Source organism: Notamacropus eugenii, chromosome 2 (assembly GCF_028372415.1).
Source record: "Notamacropus eugenii isolate mMacEug1 chromosome 2, mMacEug1.pri_v2, whole genome shotgun sequence".
NCBI lineage: Eukaryota > Metazoa > Chordata > Mammalia > Diprotodontia > Macropodidae > Notamacropus > Notamacropus eugenii.
The window spans coordinates 240334770-240355639 of NC_092873.1; the positions used below are offsets into that span (position 1 = coordinate 240334770).

At 38.4% G+C, this 20870-nt stretch overlaps 1 protein-coding gene across 3 annotated transcripts in view; it reads left to right on the top strand.

Moving 5' to 3' along the window:
* Nucleotides 1–20870, top strand: part of SASH1 (SAM and SH3 domain containing 1) — a 287008-nt gene that overhangs the window by 220793 nt on the left and 45345 nt on the right. Inside the window, exon 1 of one of the 3 annotated variants that reach the window (XM_072643669.1) lies at nt 16060–16150. The exons of the other annotated variants lie outside the window; for them this stretch is intronic. Coding sequence (XP_072499770.1) covers nt 16139–16150 — 12 coding nt within the window. The 5' untranslated portion in view covers nt 16060–16138. Of the gene's footprint in view, nt 1–16059; nt 16151–20870 lie in introns of those variants that run through there. 3 annotated transcript variants of the gene reach the window in all.

The window sequence follows — 20870 nt, forward strand, 5'->3', positions numbered from 1 at the left end:
CCTCACTTTATTGAAAAGTTTGAAACCATAAAAATGTGAGCTCCCCCAATATCCCTTTCCCCCACCTTAGTCCTTCTCACATTCAGCTATCCTTTCTTCCTATTGTTTCCACAAGTTTCCCTCTTCCTTGCCAAGACTAAACTCTCCACCTAAAATCTTGGTCCTTTCTGCTCCCACTTCTTGCGAGACCTTTCTATAGTGATCAGTCCTTTTGTCTTTTGATTTTCTATCAATAAACACTTTCAACCAGTCCTCTCCTTTTCAAAATATTTTCTTCCTTACTCTGTTTTTATTTCCCTTAAGGTACTCTTATATATCTTTCATTCCCTTTACTGCCTACCTGTAAGGTAGTATATGTACTCTTTGCCCCCACTTGCTCATCACATAATCAGTTTTACTCCTACTCACACACAATGGAAATAAATATCAGAGACACCAGTGACCTCTTTTTCAATCTTTACCCTTTTTTAGCTTTGTAACATTTGGTACTGTGAACCAGTTTGTTTTTAATATTATCTCCTCTTCTGGTTTCTTTGACACTCTAATATACTGGCTTTCTTCCTTGTTATTCCCCATAAAAGATGTTCCATGTCTGAAATGTACTTCTTTCTTATCCTGGCTTCCCTCCAATCAAGCTAAAATCCCACCTTTTGTGGGGGCCTTACCAATGTTTCTTAATCTTAGCATCTTGCTCTGTTGATTACTTCCAATTCATCCTCTCTGTAGCTGGTTTGTCAACAGTTGTTTCCATGTTGATATTGCCATTAAGCTGTAAATTCCTGGAGGGCAGGAACTACCTTTGACCTTTCTTTGTATTATCATCATTCAGCATAGTCCCTGGCACGTAGTAGGTACTTAATAAATATTTATTGACTGAGCTCAGACTTCCTCTCCTCTCCATTTTTTATGCTGCCCCATTCATTGGTTTGGAGCACATTTTCCCTCATATCACTCTTCTGCCCGGAAACCTTCAATGACCCACCATTGGATAAAATTCAGACTCTTCATGCTGCCATTTTTGTCCTTCATGAGCTGGCAGGAATTTATCTTTTCATTCTAATCTTCTACAACTCTTTTGCATGTGTAATATGTCTCTTTGCCTTTTTAACCAAATTTGCTTCTAATTTCTCTCCAACATGCCCCATGCTTTCCCAGCTCTTGGCCTTTGGTTGTGCTGTTTTCTTTACAACTAATGCCCTAACTCCCAGTTCTACTCATCCAGCACCTACCCAATAATCCTATCCATCATTCTAGGATTTAGCTCAAATGACACCTTCTCCAGGAAATAAATTTTCCATCTTCCCTGCAGTTGGATGCATTGTACATCTCTTTTACCGCTATAGTTCTTTATTTTTTGTACCTATTTTAAGGCTATTATCATGTCTTTCTTATATTAGAGCTATTTTTGTACTTGTCTTCCCTAAAGTACTATATGTACCTTCAGTTTAGAGGCAATGTCATATTTATCACTGTACTGCTCACCATCTTGACTTTTCTCTCCATTAAAAAAAAATTCTAAACTACAATGTGTTCTAGTCCCCCTGGGGAAGTTAAGGTTATTCCCTTATTTTCCCATTAGACTAGAACAGAAGATCATGAATTCTTTCACTTTTAAACAGAAGAAGAAATAATAACTGTATGTCACACAGGCTTTTGTTCATTTAACTACTAGGCTTCTCTTAAGTTATTCATTTACTTCCAGTTCTTTAGTAAAAAAAATTTATAGTTAAATCTCATAGCCAGGAATATTTGCCTGACATTGACAGATAATTAGAATTTTCACTATAGTTTCGTAGGATTTAGAGCTGGAAGTACAACCCCTTGATCTTGCAAATGAGGAAACTGAGCCTGGAATTAACTGCCCAGTATGTTAGAATGACCTCAAGCTTTAATAGCAAAATTTCCTCTTTTACCTTAATCAAGTTATCTTTTCTACGTAACTTTTATTTTACCTTTTTAAATTAATAAGCATTTATTTTCTCTTTCTGTCCAAGGCTCTCTTCACTCTAGTCATCCTCCATTCAGCTGCCATAATGATCTTCTTAAAGTGAAGATCTATGTCATCTCCCAACTCAACACACTCTACTGATTCCCTACCATCTTCAAGATTAAGTCTCTGCTTGACTTGCAAAGCCATTTGTAACTTGGCCACTTAATGACCTTTCCTGTCTTCTTATACCCTACTCTCTTCCACAAACTCTGCAATCCAGTAACACTGGTCTCTCTTGTAATTCCTCAAATTTGCTATTCCATCTACAGAATCTGAGTGTTTTCACTGACCATCCCCTATACCTGGAATGCTCTCCCTTCTTATCTCTACCTTCTAGCTTCCCTTTAACCAGAGAAGCCCCAGCTAAAGTCTGACCTTCAGCAAAGAACCTTTCTGAGTTCTCCCTAATCTTAGTGCAATACTTCTGAGGTTACCCCCTATTAGCCCTGTCTATACCTTGATTGTATGTAGTTGTATACATATTATCCTTTGCTTTAGACCATGAGTTTCTTGAAAACAGGGACTCCTTTGCCTTTATTTATACCCCTAGCACTTAGCACAATGCCCGACACATAGTAGGCTCTTAATAATGTGAGTTGACAGTCTGACTGATACAAAGACCAACCTCAGCTATCTTTAGTTTAATTATTATAAATCCTTAATTATTTAGATCTTAGTTTATGTTTTCCATAGTTTTTCCATAAGCTACCAAAGGTAATAGTGAGTGTAGCAGCAAGCACCCTGAGACGTCCAGGATGACCTGCTAGAACAGGTTCTTACATCTGTTTTTTTCTAAAAGAAAAGCAACTTTTGATGAGACAACAATCTTCTTTAATCACATATACCAACAGAGAAAATATAAATGGAGAAATAAAGACCAACAGACAGGGCTTCCAACTGTCTGACCATAAGCAATACATACATCACAGATCAACAGACAGATCCAACTGTCAGACCATTACATTTATACATAGTTACCAGAGAGAGAAGCACCAAGATGTGGGTTTTCAAAGCCCAGGGTGTGTGTGTGGGGAGGTGTTGCTTAATGACTACCCAGAGTCTCATCTGACACAGGAACCTTCTTCCAAAGAGTAAGTCCCCAAGCAAAACCTCATCTCAGAGTATATATACACTTTTTAGAACTGGGGGGCATCATGACCCTCATGACCCAGTGCCTCATTAGAAATTAACAAAAGGTGGGAGTCTTCCTACAAGCAAGCCTCCCCTAATCAAGCTTCTCTTAATGGGCTTCACCCTTATGAGGCCTATTAATGGGTAGCAAAGATCTTTAACTCTCATTAACAGTAAGGAAATGGTTTTTTTGACGAGAATTGTAGCATTAAGGCTGGAGGGATAGCAATGAGAAGGAGGTCTAAAGCAGACATATCTTTTAATTTTACTATATAGTACATTAATAAAAATTCATAGTGCACATTTGCACGTGTGCGTGTTCATGTGCTCATATAGATGTGCACTCATATACATATACTCTAAATCCATGATTTTTTTTTTCAGAAAATACAACTGTCCACCCGAGTCAGTTTGTTTGAACTCCTATCTTTTTCTAAAGTACATGAGGTTTTCCTGTAACTTTTTAACCATGATGGCAGCCTAAGTTTTTTTTTTTTAATTTTAGTTTTATTTTCCTTTTCCTTCTTATTCAGGCTTAGCAAGAGCTCTAACCTTAAAAAAATTCTCACAATTGCAGATTTTCTTTCCTTCATTGCCAATTAATTTTTAGCTAATCCTCATTACTTTCTGCCTTGCCTGGGTCACAGAAGAGACCCTTCTACACTCTACTTTCCAGAGGCCAGATCTTTCAAATTTCCTGTCTCATACTATGAAAATACTGTGCTTTAAATAGTTGATTGTCTATAGAAAGGAGTTGTCAACTCATCTAGGTTGAAGGAACCAAGAAGGCCTTTGTCACCAAGTCTCAATGCATATATTGATGCATGTTGGGCTTAGAGATTTAATTTACATTGATTTCTTCTCTGCCTCCAACCCCCATCAGTGACATTATTAGATAATTGTGTGCTGTGTAACAATAAATCTATATTCACATTTCTGGTTCACTAAAGAGTTAAAGCCTAAAGATAGTTATGAAGGCAAGTGAAAAACAGCTTTCCTTCTGTCTGGAGAACATCTGCCCTCTGTTGGTATTTAGTTAATGGTAACCTTCTGCTAGAATTTTGAATTTTTCTAAGTTTTTGTTTTTGTTGTTGTAGTATGGACTTATCTTGATTCCTTGTTAAATCTCTGAAAGGTATGTATGGATTGTAATAGTTGTAAAAGGATGGGTGGTATAGTAGAAAGGGGGAAATAGGGAGTCAGAGGACCTGGATTAAAATCTTAGTGCTATGACTTAGCTACCCATATGATCTTGGGTAAGTCACATAACCACTTTTTCCTCACTGGAAGAATTAGGAAACATTTCCAGAAGGAGGTATTGTATTACTAGTTTTTAAGAAAACAGGATTCTAAAAGATGAGAGCATATCTCAGGCTTTGGGAACAGTTGGTGTCAAGGCTTAGAAATGGAAGATGAGTCTTGCGTGAGGAAGAAGAGAAAACCAGAAGAATAATATTTAAGAAGATTGGAAAAGTAGATTATGCTCACAGTTAGTAAACATCCTGTAAGTGCCTACTATGTCTTGGACACTGTGCTAACTAAGCATTGGGGACACCTAAGAAGGCAAAGATAGTCACTGACCTCCAGAAGCTCATAGCCCAAAGAGGGAGTCAGCAAGCAAAGAAGTGTGTACAAACAAGCCAGATACAGGAAATATCAATCAATAAACTGTATTCTCTTAAGTCTGAGGACTCATTCCATATACCTCAGTGGCTTGCATTAAAGTCATTTCAGAGGATGAAGATTTATGTTTTTTAAATAAACTTTTTGGTGGCCACTGCCATTATTTTCACTGGGATGTTTCTCAAAGGTCATTTAATAATTCTTCCTCAAAATGGAACTGGTACACAGCAAGAGTCACTTGAACATTTAGTAATTTTTCAGTTGTCCTTGTGGTGAATGACTTTATTTCTATAATGGAAAAGTGACTGATGGTCATTTAATCATTTTATTAGATTGTTGATAGTGCAGCCTAGTAATAGCTCACTGAAGTCTACTTCAACAGCCTAAACTATGTTTCACTCAGGGAACAAAGCTGCCATGTGCTCCTGCTAGTCAGAATCCACTCACGACTTAAAAAAAAAAATCCTGAGTTCAGAAGGATAGACTAGCAGATGACTGGTTCAGATTTTAGTATGGTTGTTATTTAAAAAAAAAGGTTCCCCTTTGAAATTTCCTTATGTTTCAGCCTTTAGATTTGTAAAGTTTCATGCCCTCAGATTTAGGCCCTAGTAGAAATATACATAGCTTAAATACAATGGGATATTACATGTAAAAGAAGAGATATTGACAGCAGGATTATCATTTAGTGAACCCATATAGGTAAGCCAACAACAAATGAGATGGCTCTTTTTTATGACGAGAAGGAACCAAGATGTTTTCCTAATTCTGAAAAGCTACTAACAAATTCAAAAGAAATGTTGTTCACCATTAAGAAAGTACTTTCTTGTAGAGCTAGTATCACTGGAGAGATGGTATCACCCATAATGATAAAAGCAATTTACATTTGTATAGTGGGCTTGGAAGGGCAGCTGGGTACTGTGGTGGATGGAGTGCCTAGCCTAGTGTCAGGAAAACTCATCTTCCTGATTTCAAATCTGGTCTCAGACACTTATTAGCTGTGTGACCCACTTAACCCTGTTTGCCTGAGTTTCCTTATCTGTAAAATGAGCTGAAGAAGGAAATGGCAAACTACTCCAGTACCATTGCCAACAAAACCCCAGATGGGGTCATGAAAGTCAGACATGACTGAAACAACTAAACAAAAACAACAAGAATGAACTTGAAATGAGGAGAACCTGAATTCAAATTCTGCCTCAGAGACCTGCTGTGTGGCCCAGGGCAAGTCACTTAGCCTCCATCTGCCTCAGTTTTTTCATCTGTAAATGGGATAATCAAAGGATTTACCTCATAGGGTCTTTGTGAGGATCAAAAGGTATAAAACTTGGACAGCATTTTCATACTTTCAAGTACTAGGTAAATATTAGGTCTGGAGTAATTTTATCCTCACCAAAGCCCTGGTGACTCAGTAGTACAAGTTTTAATTCCCATTTTATAGCTAGAGGACACCCATTAGGTCAAAAGAGGTTAATCACATACTAGTTAGTATAGTATAGGTCAGACTAGCTAAGCCTGGACCCCAACTTCTCTGATTCCAAGGTCAATACTTCTCTCATTGTACCATGCTGCATGGCTGAGAATAATTTCCACTTTGTTTCTGCTGCCTTTATGGTCTTTTTGTTATTGTGTTTCTTAATAGGAGCGAACTCTCAAAGAAAATGGAATTTTAGTGGAACAATAATGACATTACTGTAGAAGTATCCCCCTTTCTGTTTGGATTTCTTTTTTCTGGAGTATGTTTTAAACTTTTCATAACCCTGCACATGTGGCTTCTGATTTCTTCTGTAGGGGCACTGCTCAGCACATCATCACATTGTTTTTTCGGCTGATTTGCAGCTAAGACGTTGATCTCCCTGTGGTAGGACTGATGGCTTGTCAGATCTACCTTTGTGCCCGTTACTCGTAGGACATTCAGTCGGGGGACTTTCTCTCAAATATTGCACCATTTCAGCCAGGATAAAAGGAGATGAAGAATGCACAGTAACAGTTTGTCCAAGTGCAGTTTTGCTCGATAGCCTTGAAATAGTTTTAGCAGCAGTTAAATGCACCCACTTTTGAAAAAAAAAGTCTTTTCTGATTTGAACCTTTTAATAAATAATGTATGCTCGAAACCTCCAGCGGATGGTTCAGGTGATTATGGGTCATTTGATAGAATCTATTCTGTTTGACGGGGTGGGGAGGGAAAAAATTGTTCTAATTTTAAATAATGTAATGGTTTTAAAACTAAAAAGACACTGATTTGTCTGTGAATATCACAGAACGCTATTTAATAGTATTAAAAGCCACCACTCAGAAATTTGTGATTAAGATGAAGAGGAAAAAAATAGGCACTGCAGTGGGGGGAAGGGTATGGACAGGATGGATAATTAGAAAGTGGATTTTTTTCCTTTTGTAGTGACCTGTCTTGAGTAAAAATAGAGAATGTGAACATTTCCAGGCTGGGTTCTTATAAATGGAAAGAGAGTAATAACCAAATCCTCCTTCAGATATCTCAGAGTCTCCTTTCTATTACTGCTACTACTCCCCTCCAACTCCCCAACCCTCCTCGGACACAAAAATCTTACAGGTGGCTGTATTGTTCTTTTTATTTTGTACCATGACTTGAGAAATATTTGAATGTCTCAGGGCAATGATCTTTACAGGTAGATAAATAGAGCATATATTAAATACGTGTGTGTGTGTGTGTGTGTGTGTGTGTGTGTGTGTGTGTGTGTGTGTGTGTGTGTGTGTGTGTGTGTGTGTGTGTGTGTGTGTGTGGTGTTCCGGGAGGACTAGCACCTCTTCAAAGCAAAGGATGAAAAACAATGCCCTGCACTACTAAGTACTGGGAATAAAAATGCAGGCAAAACCAGAAAGATAATCCCTGCCCTCAAGGAGCTTATTTTCTGACAGGAGAGAACCACGCATCCAAGGGAACTGAAAGAGGTAAAGAGAGGTACTCCAGTAAGGGATGAGAATTCAGGAAATAATTCAAGGAGTCATGGGTCAGTCCACTTTGGAGTCACTATGCTTGGCATAGGTACTTTCCAAGTGGAGGTTCTAGATGTAAACTCAGCAGTCAAATGAAGATACCATAGAGGTAGTACAGAGATTTTAGATGGAAGTGTGTGGTGATTCTTCATGAATGGAGCTCTGGCTTTCCTGAGGACTGAGTTTTAGGTACCTAAGTACAGCTTCAGTCTTAAGGAGAAGGAATTAAGGGAGAGCCTGCCTGAGTGCTAGACTTGAAATTGAGAGACAACTGCATTGAATTCCACCTCAACTCTTGCCAGCTGTGTGACTATGGGCATTTTCCTCGGGCAGTTTCCTGATCTTTGAAATGCGAATAGTTATATCCCTAGTACTTGACTCACATGATTATTAAGAGGATCAAACGAAGTAACACAAGTCACATGCTTTGTTGTTCTTAAAGTGCTAAAGAAATGTCAGTTATTATGCCTCGTCTCTTTGTGATGAGCAAGTAAATTAACTTCCCATGACCTCAGATTCCTCCTCTGTAAAATGAGAGCATTTGTTTAGATGATCTCCAAGGTCCCTTCCACCTCCAAATTTACAATCTTAATCTTATTAGTTCAATCCAACCAGTATTTCCCACCTGTTCTTTCCATTTACGCTGCTGTAGCCCTTGTTTATATATTGTCATCTTGGTTTTGTTTACTTTCTCCTCCATCAGTTCATGTAATTCTTTTCATGTTTCTCTATGTTTACCATTTTTGTCCTTTTTTAAAGCACAGTCATATTTCATTACATTCAGGTTCCATGGTTTGTTTAGCTATTTCCCAACTGATAAACAACTGCTTTGTTTCCAATTCTTTGCTGTCACAAAAAGTGGTATTATAAATATTTTGGCATATGTGGAAACTTTTTTTTCTTCTCTGTGACCTCCTTGGGGTCTTTGCCTGGTGGTAGGATATCTGTTTCAAAAGATGTGGGCATTTTAGTTCCTTTATTTGCATAACTCCAAGTTGTGTTTTCCAAAACTGTTATATTGATTTACAACTTCACCTACAAAGCACAAAGCACTTCTTAAAGAAGTGATTTAAATAGCTGGAAATATACTAGATACTCATGGCTGGGCAACATGCAATATTAAAATATATATATATAACATATATATGTATATATATGTGAACATATATAAACATATTCAACTTTACCAGTCGAATTATCAAAGGGATATTTTATGGAGCCTAATAAAAATTTTTTAAAATCAGTAAGAAAACTGCATTTGAACAAACAAAATCTAAATATCAAGGGAAATGATGAAAAATATGAAATAATGACAAAGAGTAGGAATAAAAAAAATTGCATTTTTTGTCCTCAAGCTACATTATAAAGTAGCAGTCATAAAAACCATTTACATTGGTTTAAGAATAGAGAAGTAGATCATGGAAAGACTCAACAAAGGAGAACTGAAAACATCGGGACTCAACTGAGTGATAAACCTGAAAGTATAAATGAAGACTACTTTTTTTAAAGCTCCATAATTGATAACAACTGCCAGGAAAAGTTGAAAGCAGTCTGGCAGAAATTAGGCTTAGACAAACTTTTACATTGTATTCTACAAGAGATTAAAAATGGATATGTTGACCTTATATTTAAAAAAAATCATTGTTTTTAAAAAACAAGAAGAGTAGGGAATGAATTCTTAACTAAACAAGGAATAGAGGAAGTTACAAAAAATAAAAGAGATAATTTTGATTTCGTGAAAATAAAAGGATGTACAAACTAAATTAACTACATTGGAAGGGATGTGGTAGGATGGGGAAAAAAAATCTTTAAATTTCTCAGGTAAGGTTTTGGTATACAAAATACATAGACAATTAATGACAAGTTTGATTGCCATATTTGCCATGTGAACATATTTGAAAATCATACCAAATTTTACTCATTAGAAGAGCCAAGCATATGTTGCTCTCTAGACAATGTGCTAGAGGTATACTTTTGTCCTTGAAAAAACATTTTTAATCTATTTAGCTTGTGTTGTTGTGTTGGTCCGTCATTTTCAAAGAAGACCATGACATCAGAGAAATGATGATATGACTTGCACTTGACTGTGTTTTGAGTGAGGGAACACTGTGCAAAGTTAGCCTTACTTTCTCCACCTGAGCCATCAACCTATTTAGCTATCATTAGAATAGCCGAACTGTTACCTGGTATTGGACGTCTTTTCTCACCATTGTGTATTCGTGGGGTCACTCTCCACATCTGTAATTACGACCTCCTTGACTCTACCCATTAAATTCCTTTTCTTCTTTAAAGGTTGAATTTACCTGCCACTTCTCTGAATCCTCCCTGGTCTTCTCAAGTTGAAGGTGTTCTATACCTTGTCAAATTTTTCTTTAGAACGTTTTGTTTGGATTCCTCCTTTACCATGTTGTACTCTTAATTTTGTATTGGACTCACCTGGGCACATATCATACTTTCACCCCCACTAGAATGTAAATTCCTTAAGGATTGGTTAGAAGGCACTTAGATTTTTGAGTTGTACATCAAGTATATGATTCTGCACCCCAAAACTTTTTTAATTCCTATCAAACAGCTATGACTATTGGAAAGATTGTTGAATTAGGGATTAAGAAATAGGGATTCCAATTTTAATTATGCCAGTGTATGACTCGTACTGGTCATGTAACTTCTGAATCTTGGTTTCCTCAATTGGAAAATGAAAGCATTAGACTAGATAATCTCTCAACCAGTTTGGTTGCAGTTCTGTTTCTATGATCCTATAGAGCTTTGAACAGGATTCTGATTCTGAATAAGAATTGACATTATGCTTCTTAAGAACTGAGTTTTAAATTTCCATTAAACATGCTTAGTACTAATCCTGGAAGCATTTCAGGGAATTCTATTAAAGGCAAGGAAAGAATCCTAGACCAGAATGTTACAAATTATTATTCAATCCTCTTTACTATCTCCCTGACAAGTGACTGCTACTGTTTTGAAGGTACATTAGGAGATTGCTTTATAGAAGTGAGCTTTGTGAATGCAACTTGCCTCTGGCTGCCATTTAGCACTGTTCAGTTTCCATTTTTCCACATCCCCTTTTGGCTAGACGAGGATATTTAGCTGCATCGTCTGGGTACCCCATCATATCTACTCAATGAATCAGCCAGTTAGGGAGGCCATAAAAGTGATTGTGGCTTTCCTACCACCACCCAGGCCCCTCTGAGACTTATTGCTTCTGGGATGAAACCTTCATCATCCCCAGGAATGAAGAGCCTCGAACATTGCCCTACTTGGCAGTCACATTCTGAATCATCCTTTTTTCCATGGTACAGTGCCATGCTAGAATCTAATTTGTCACTTTCTTCCCTTGGGAGTAATCATAATAGTGACTTAACATTTATTTAGCACTCTAAGGTTAGCAGCAAACCCTCCTTCACAACAACGTTGTGAGTGAGATATGGTGATTACCATTTCATAGGTGAGAAAGCTGAGATGCGGAGTAGTTAGTGGATTGACTTGTCCATGACTGTACAGCTACTAAGAATCTAAGGAAGGAACTAAATAAAGGTTTCCTGACTCCATGTCTATAATTTTGTTCAGCTATATCATTGGTAGGTGGGTAGAGAGTGTGAATTTTAGTTTCTCTTTTATTTCAACAACTTTTTTGTACCCTTAATTGAGAGTTCTTTGGGGCAATGCTCAGTTTCCCACTGTCTTCGAGTTGCTTTAAGACACTTAAATGTTGTTCCAAAAACTTCATTATCTGGCATGTAGATGGGAACCTAAGCTGAGGCAAGCTCTGATGAGAGAGATTTCTGAAGATTTCCATAGGGTTGGAAGACTGTGATTCCTTTCTTTCTCAATCTTTACCCCTCTCCATCTTTACCCCTCTCCCTCTGCCTTTGAAAAGGAAGGCATGCCTATGCCTTTGCTTTGGCTATCCCTTATGCCTGGGAGGGGGCACCCTCTTCCCTAACTCTGCTGTTTAGAATCCCTAGTTTCTTCAAAGGGTTTCTTCAAAGCTCAGCTGGAGCAGTACCACCTCTATAGGGGGCCTTTTCTGTTTCTCTCAGCTGCAAGCGAGTCTATCTTCCAAATTGCCTTGCATTTGCTTTATACATACTTGTATGTACATGCTGCAGGTACTTTTCATGTTGGTTCCTCTGTGAGAATATAAGCTCCTTGAAGGCAGGTATTGCTTAATTTTAAATTTTGCTTAAATTTAGGTAAATTGCTTGATTTATATCCTCAGTGCATAGCACAGTACCTGGTACATAGTAGCTTTTAATAAATGGATTTTGATTCCTTGATTGTGGGATCCATTGACAAGTAACAGAAAGTCCAGGCACACACCCAAGCTGATCAGGGGAGAATTGTGAACTAGAGGGGAATGCTGATATCATCCAGGTTATAGGATCTGGTTCTTCACCACAGGGCTTCTGAAGGTGTGGGAGTCAGAGACTACTTCAAGGCCTCATTTAAAATAATTGGCTTGCTACAACTTTACATGGCACCTGAGGGAGCTCTCAAGATGAACATTTTTATTCTTTGCCTTATGAGAATATAGGAATACTCATAATGAGAGGGATAAAATGCTGAAGGACTATGATGAGTTCAAGTGGGCAGGAGGCATTATTGCTATATGTAATATGGTGTGAATCCATTTATTCTTTTGGTTTTATGGTTAATATTATAAATGTGCCATAAATGGCAAGCCTTTCCTGAAGGAGATTATAGTTATTTCCTATGTCTTCTTTTAAATTTTGCTATAACTAGTTAAACTTTGAAACTGCCTAAGAGATTGTTTCAGAGTTAACACTGCACCCCTGGGAGAAGAATGGAATCTCATCTTTTTTCCGTACAGCTAACAAAAAAATTTCCCTCTAATTTCAGAGGGCAATGATGTCACCAGCTAATGAGCAAAGTATTTCTTACTAAATCGACTTGAATCCTTTCCTGACTTCTTTGTGAAAAAACCCAATGTGTTTCAGATTTTGTATAGTTACTTCTGGCAACTCAGAAACACATTTTCAGCAGTACTAATTTACTTAAATAGGGGGGCTAATTTTTCTTATAAACATCAAGTGTCATACATTAATCCTAATGCTGCTCCCAGAAAGTCTGTGCTGTGTATGCTATACTACTGATAAATCAGTTTGTGAAAACCATAACATTCCCCATGTTTTTGAGACCTAGTCATGTAGTGAGGCAGAAGCCGATATATTGCCCCCAAGGTAGGGAGTGACCTTGGATGGGAGATCATTCCTTTGGACCATTGGAGATTAGGCATGTTGGAGAGATTATGAAATCGATCTTGGAGCAGAAAAGGAAGGCCACAAGGAGGTTGTTGATTAATGTCACATGCTATTTACCAAGGACAGTAACATCAGCCACAGTCAGCTTCATTGTGTCTCTGGTTAGGTTTGTATTTTATTTTTGGTCAGCAGGAGAAAGTGGGGAATTTGGGGTCACCGGACCTTGGTGCCACATATCTTCCCATTTCTCTGTTTTTACATTTGCTTAGTGATGCTATTCCGAATTCCCATTACTTTGTTGAGTTAAGAGGCAGATTGATTGATCAGTCCTGGGTTTATTACAATCTCTTTAATCCTTAGGTTCCCTAATTGTAAAATGAGAGGAGCTGAACTTAATCTGTCATTCTATGGGACTTTTTACTCGCTAGCTGCCCCCTTGCTGTTTTATGTCCATGACTACCACCTTCCGTTCTGATTGTCCTCTGTATTGTTAGGTTCCCAAATCAGATTTTCACTGAAACGCCCCCAGATATGCTTTTGGCTAGTGGCAGTTCTATTGGTATTTAATGTGTGTTGGAATGGGGAGTAGGAAAGTGCCAAAAACCTGGTAGCTCTAGACCCTGACCAAGCCTTCTGTCCTGATGATTCCAAACCTGTATTCTCGTGTATAATACTTAAAAGGTTAGGAGATGAATTGTCCCATGCACCTTCATTCCACATAAAATATGACTAAACATATTTCAAAACTTCAGTTAGTCTAACAAACCACTTGTCAGAAAGACCTCGTCAAATGCATAGTGCTGAAGGACCTGTTCTAGATTTTTTAATTCTTCATTTGCTTTGATGTAGCAAATATGTGTCTATCCCTCCTATATGAAGTATAGAATCATTGATCACTGGCATTTTGTGGGCATGTTCCCAAAGATGCAGTATGAATAAGTATGCATTGTGGAAGAAGAGAGTACCAGATATGACCATGTACTCCAAGACTTTTAAGTCAGATTTCTTGAGAATCTTATGCTCATTGAAATGTGGCGTTCTATGTCTGACTTTGGTACGTGTTACTTAATTATATCCCAAACTTATTTGAGTTTATATTCAAAGGTTCTTGAGGTCCATGCATTTCTTTTTAATATTTTGATAATTGCATTTCAATATAATTTAGTTTCCATTGTAGTACTACATATTTTATTTTATTTTGATTAATTAACATTGAGACTGAGTCTCCTTATCTACCCCAGCCTGGAAGTGTAGCAGCCACTCATGGGCCTGATTCTACTGCAAACTGATTCAAAAGCTTTCACCTTTTCCATTTTTCTGACCTGGGCATTTTCCCTCTACTAAGGCAGCCTGGTAACCTTCTGATCCTGAGGGCTTATTGTATTAGGGACAGACTCAGTGTAGACAACTAATTAGCTTAACCTGTTGCAGTTCAGAGCTCCCAGACTCCAGAACTCCACAGAGGTTTACCCCTACAACTTCTCTGGTATATTTTAGTTAGTTCATTTAAAAATCTTATCTGAGAAGATGCCAGTAGGTTTTATGAGACTGCCAAAGGGGTTGATGACACATGCAAAAAATGAAGAACTCCTAACTTAGAACTTGTTTGAAAACTGATTGTTCAGATGCTTTGACCAAGTACTTACTTAGGACACAGGTTTTCAACAGTGTTTGAGGGCAATAACGCAAGAGATATCCTTACCTATGACGGTGAGCTTGAGCATTGTTCCGACACATCATAAGTACTTAATAAATGTTTTCTTTCTCTTTTTCTTTCTTTCTTTCTTTCTTTCTTTCTTTCTTTCTTTCTTTCTTTCTTTCTTTCTTTCTTTCTCTCTCTCTCTCTCTCTCTCTCTCTCTCTCTCTCTCTCTCTCTCTCTCTCTCTCTTTCTTTCTCTTCCTTCCTTCCTTCCTTACCATTCTAGGTTTTCTGTCCCCACCATGGGTAGGTATGATGATTAATCTTATCCAGCATTACTTAAAAACTTGTAAAATATTCCCTGAGACTTTGCCAGTAAGTACAATGCAAACTCAGAATTTTTTGTTGTATGACACACTCCAGAGAGTAACTTAGGAGTGATGGGGACAGGATTATGAGAGAGAAGCTTTGCAGGTGGGATAAACTACCTGTCTGACTGAAAGAGCCCAGTTCCCTATCGTTGTTAAAAATCTTTTAATGCTTTCTGTGTAATTAAAGTCAGGAAGGTTTTATGTGACTTTTATTGGTGAAAGTTCAGTGCTGACTTGTTTATACCATTTTCTGTTAAAATAACAGCTTGTGCCTGGGTCTCCCTGGGGACCTTTGAGAAAATGAACTGACCGTCTTGTGACACAGGCCTCATGTGCATGGTTCACCATGGAAAGAAAGCTCATCTGGCCTGCAATCCTGATCGGACGATTAGAGTGTCCAAGGCACCAAGGGAGGTTAAACCACCTAAGCTATTTTTTATAGTAGTTAAAACAGAAAGTGTGGGTGAGTGCCCGGAGGTGTAGGGAAAGGTATGAAAAAGCAACAGCTTCCCAGGGAAACCAAAATCATAACTTTTAATTTTAGGCCTGTCAAAAATAACCTACAAAGTATCTATTTTCAATAGTGGTGACTCCCTTACAGGGGGTTCTTTGGGGGGGATTTTTTTAAAGCTGAGCTGTATTTCCTCCATGCCCTGGCCTCACAATCTTTTTTTTTTTTTTGAGCCTGTCCTCATCCTGGATCTGCACACATTCTCTATTTCTTCTTCCTTTCTTTTACTGAAATTCCATAGACAGTAATTAAGGAACTGGAGGCCAGCAAGAGGTCATTGAGCCTTCGTCAGTGAAAACAGGGATTGTTTGCCATCTACAACACTCCCTTTTTTCCTTGTGGTGAATAGAAGATTTGCTTAGAGCTGATGACTTATGCCTTTCTTACAAGTTATGCAGTTAGCCAGTAACTGGGGAATCAGTCGGGCAACAGAAAGAAGCTAATTGAACCCAGGATCTCTCTCCGCCCCCCCCCCCCCCCCTTTTTTTTCTTTCTTCGTCTTAAACTGTGACACTGGAGCCTGTCTGATAATGTAATTTGTGAGAGGCAAGTTCACCTAGTGCCTGATATTCTATCTGAGACTGGACCTGACTGACAGAAATTAAGGAACCCTTGGATTTGGGGCGGGGGGTGGGTGGGCAGACTTCCAGATCTGTGCCTCAGGCCTACTAAATGCCCAAACCGGTAAGTGCTCAATTGTGATGCATGGAATGAAAAGATATGCTTCTTATCTCTGTGAGAGAAAAAGCTTCCTGATTGCTTTTCCTCAGGCCACTCTTTTCTTTGTCCGTTCTCCTTTATTCTACTATTTTCTGGGAATTGCTACTTGTCTCTAGTTTCCCCCGTCCTCACCCTCTTTTCCTTGTAGATTTATGTGTGACTGATTTGGAGTGGGGTTTTTGCTGCCGGTTAGCTAACTGAGAATTATTTTGAGTAAAGAGAGTACATATGTAAACTTTAGCAAACTGGGAAATGCTTCTTAATTTGAAGGCACTGAAAGATTAGGATTTGTCCATAGCTTTTGAGTAAAATTGTAAATTACTTTTGTTTCTTAGAACTTCCTTTTGCTTTTTTTATCCCTAGTAATAGAGTAACTGGCACATAGGCACTTAATAAATGCTAGTCAGTCGATAGCTTATATTAAAATTTACCCAAGTATTTGAAGTGTATATCCGATTTGCAGTATTTTATTTTTTAAAAAATTGCTATTGAATGTCAGGTTTAAAAATCATTTCCAGGATGTTTAGATCTTCATTTCTTTCTTTCTTTGTCTTTTTCTTTCTTTCTTCCTCTCTTTCTTCTCTCTCTCTCTCTCTCTCTTCTCAGAACATTTTTACAGGCATAAAATTTAGCACATAGAATTACAGAGGAAATGACTTATATTGAAAAACTCAATTATCTTGTTATCAAAACATTTTTACAAACAAATTCACAGCCCAAATTAAGACCCTTGTTTTCAGTACTTTGTAGTGGGGTTTTTTTTTCCTTCGTAAATCTAGAAATTAGTGAATATGACCTATATATTGCAAGTGGCACTTCTTTTCCTCGGAGGAAAGACAACAAGCTTAGAAGTTACTTTTCAGCCAAGGATATCCTTGTGGTCCCCATCTGTCATGGTGGTTCTCCGGAGGAGCAGAAGTTGCTACTTCCAGGGTCATTTCCACATCTGTTATAGAGCATTCTCTATATACATGAGCGGAGCTGCTGTGCCCGTAGTTTTGGAGAAGGCATTTTCTGTGGCATAGCGGTTGCAGGAATCATTTAGCATCACTTGGAGTGAAAGGCACTATTACCAAATCGGCAGCAACAGACCAGAGTTGAGCAGTTGGTGAGATGGGACCACTTTTAGTTGACTCCGTCCTCCCAACCTCAGCCTTTACAGATGCTGTTAATTTGGTTCCTGTTTCCCTGTAGTCCTTTATGTGGTTGTGTAATAAAAAGTTCTCCAAGCTGGCTCAATGTCTTTGCTATTAGAACACTGCACATGTGTCAAGGATGCACTTGTTCCAAATGAAGCTGAGAAGGAAGGAGGCCCCGCCCTCCTCTGCCTGCCAAATCGTCCCCTTAGGTTCCTCATTCAACGCCCTGGCCCCTTGAATGGCGTGCTATCTCTTTAAAGCAACTAGTTTTGTGTATTGGCTTGGTCAATTTGTTATGGTTTAAAACTGTGGAGCCAGCTGTCTGCAATCTGATGTAATGTTGCTATGGAAACTAGAAATGAAACACTTAAGCATTTACCACAGAATTACTACATATAGCATTAGCCAAAATAATTAAAAGTTGAGCCATATGGGCTTTCTGGTGGAAAAATCTGCAGCAGCAAAGCTGGAAAGGAGTTATGTTTCTATTTACAGGGCTGTAAATCCATTTTTTCTCATCACTTAGCTTAGGCAAATTGCTCTTTGAGGAGACAAGAAGTAGAGAATAAGGTTGAACTTTTCCAGTTTAGTGGAACAATGGCAAAATGCATGGTAATTTAGTAACTTCTGTCAAGTTGTTACAGAATATGCCTTGACCTCTAACAGTCTAACAGTTACAGTTTCAGTACTGAAATTGACATGTGCACAAATATGTATTATGTATATGTGATATGTTGTCCATCCCCCCCCCCCACTCTTGTGAAACTTTTCCAACAGGAAGCCATTTATTACCCTTTGCAGATTGTCTTTTATTTCCTAAAAAGTTATTTTGCACAGGAAGTTTTCAGTGGGTCTTTTCTATACATACATTTCCCTCCCATCTGTGGTCATATATTTCCCAAATTAGGAGACACAATGGGAAATAAACACTATTTTTGAGAATAGATGTAAATCTTCCTGGCAAATACCTGTTTTGAAGCAGTTAGGGCAGCTAGGTGGCACAGTGGATAGAGTGCCAGGCCTGGAGTCAGGAAGACTCATCTTCCTGAGTTTAAATCTGACCCCAGAAACTAACTGTATGACCCTGAAGAAATGACTTAACCTGTTTGCCTTAGTTTCCTCATCTGTTAAAATGAGTTGGAGAAAGAAATGACAAATCATTCTAGTATCTTTGCCAAAAAAAACATCAAATGGGGTCACAAAGAGTTGGGCATGACTGAAAAATGACCGAAAACATGGATTTAGGGGTATATACTTATCTCTTCAATAGAAAAGATCACCTCTAGTCTTAACTTGGACAGAGATCTGGTCTTAGCTATCTTTGTATGCACTTCAGTGCTAGGTAGAAGACTTTCATATGCCTATAGGATTGACTTAAAACTGAAACTGCTGGGGAAGTCACTTTCTTTTCTTCCTTTGTTTTTCTTTTTCCCCTTCTTCTTCCTTCTTATCTTTCTGCAAAGGCAACTTCTAAAATTGTTGTTGTTGTTTTTTTTTTTTATCAAGCATTCATTCTCTGAGACCAATTTTTTTTTCACTGAGGAGGAAGTGAGAAGTCATCACCTTCCTCGTAAAGAGCATCCCTCGATTTATTTTGGAGCCAAAGTGACTTGTAAGCTGTCAGGAGAGACCTTTCCAGAAATAAGCCTCTCCCTCTTCTCTTCACTGCCCCTCCCTCCCCCCCATGACTTTACTTTCATTTAGCATTTTTAATCTCTTGGCTAGCAGGATAGCTGCTCCATAATGAGCATTTCCAGCTGGATCTATCTTGTCTAGTTTCCAGTAGAAAGTTCTTGACTGCCTTAAGTTGAGATTTGGTAGGCCATACACCTCCAGAACCTTCTTTCTCTAAGAAAGCAAAAATAGCATTGGTTCGAAGTCCTAAAGAGCTCAAGTTTCTCAAAAATAGATGGAGCATGTGAAAGCAATTAACAAGTACCTGGAATATATTATTTTCCAACAAAATGAAGCTGGGCGTAGGAAACTAGGCCCTCAGAACAGCCATGGCCATTCAATCTGTTGTCATGGTTTAACTACATTTGATTTCTCCTCTGGAGGCTTTGCAGTGATGGCATGCCATTCTAGCAGATGCTTTGTGTCAAGAACCAAAGATTTTTTCTGTAACTTTCAGCATCCTCTTGCCTTTTTTTTACCTTTATTGCTTCACCTTTCTAAAACCTACATCACAGGTGCTCTCACATCAGTAAACACAATGAATGGTCAGTGACTGTCCTGATTTGAAACAAACTACTGCCACTTCACTTTGAATAGATGTGACAAGCTTAGTTCACATGCTTATCCCACACCTCTTTGTTTGTTTCTAGAGTTTGGGATTTATAATTCTGAGTCTTTTCTACATTAGATGAGCTTAACTTTTGTTCTATATTAAGAAAACAGGGTGCCTGGAAAGTTCATGTTGTTATTTAGTCATTTTTCAAGTCATGTCCAACCTTTTGTGAGGCCATTTGGGGTTTTCTTGGCAAAGATACTTGAGTGGTTTGACATTTCCTTCTGCAGCTTGTTTGACAGATGAGGAAACTAAGGGTGTAAACCTATGGGGTTAAGTGACTTGCCCAGGGTCATACAACCATTAAGTGTCTGAGGCCAGGTTTGAACTCAGAAAGATGATTAATCTAGCTGACTTCAGGTCTGGCACTCTATTCACTGGGCCACCCACTTGCCCCAGTTGCTTCAAAATAGGCATTTGCCAGGAAGACTTATCCTATATGATAGATATGAACTGGGGATTTTTAAGGGATTGATTAATCAGATGATAGATTAATAATCTATCCTCCCCTAGTTAACTACTTTGTGGCCATTTCATTCCCCATTGGCAAATTCAGCCAGTATGAGTAAAGGAAACTAGTCATTGTTGCTGTTTGCTAGAAATTTTAGAGAAACTGAACCTATTGTTTACAATAAGGGCATTATAATTCTATCTCAGTCATGAGATTGGTAGTAATCAAAAATTCACCCATTTCACTGATACAGAAATTGAGGCCACAATAACCACCAAACAACTAGATCTATCCCCAGACCAGCATTTGGTTTATAGTTGGAACATTCTCAGTAAATATGGTGACGGATTAATTGTCAAAAGGGATTTATTCCTGAGCATGCAGGATGTCAGTGACAGTGAAATGCACTCCCCTTCCTTTACAGATGTTTTCTTCTTCATCTCCCAGACTATTCTTTGCCAGTTGCTGTTTGTCTTACCGTTGTTAGCTTTGTGATTGGTAATTGATAAGATTGTTGTGCACTTTTGCCCATGCCTCATACTTAGAATGTGCTTTTCAAAGTCTTTTCCCTGTACTTAAATGGAGAAGCAAGAGTTGAAGGAGTTACTTAGAAGGAAGTGGAATCAAGATGCCAGCTTGAGGAGGATGTGCAGGATTAGGTGGACTGGAGCCCAGGCAAAGCCAGTGAGGTATCCTGTACTTGCGTGCCTTGGTCCAGCTGTGCTCTGCCTTTGCTCCCTTGGAATGCACTCATGCACCGGGGCCAGTGCTTTGCTCTCATTTTAAGGGAAACTCCTTTCTTTTTTC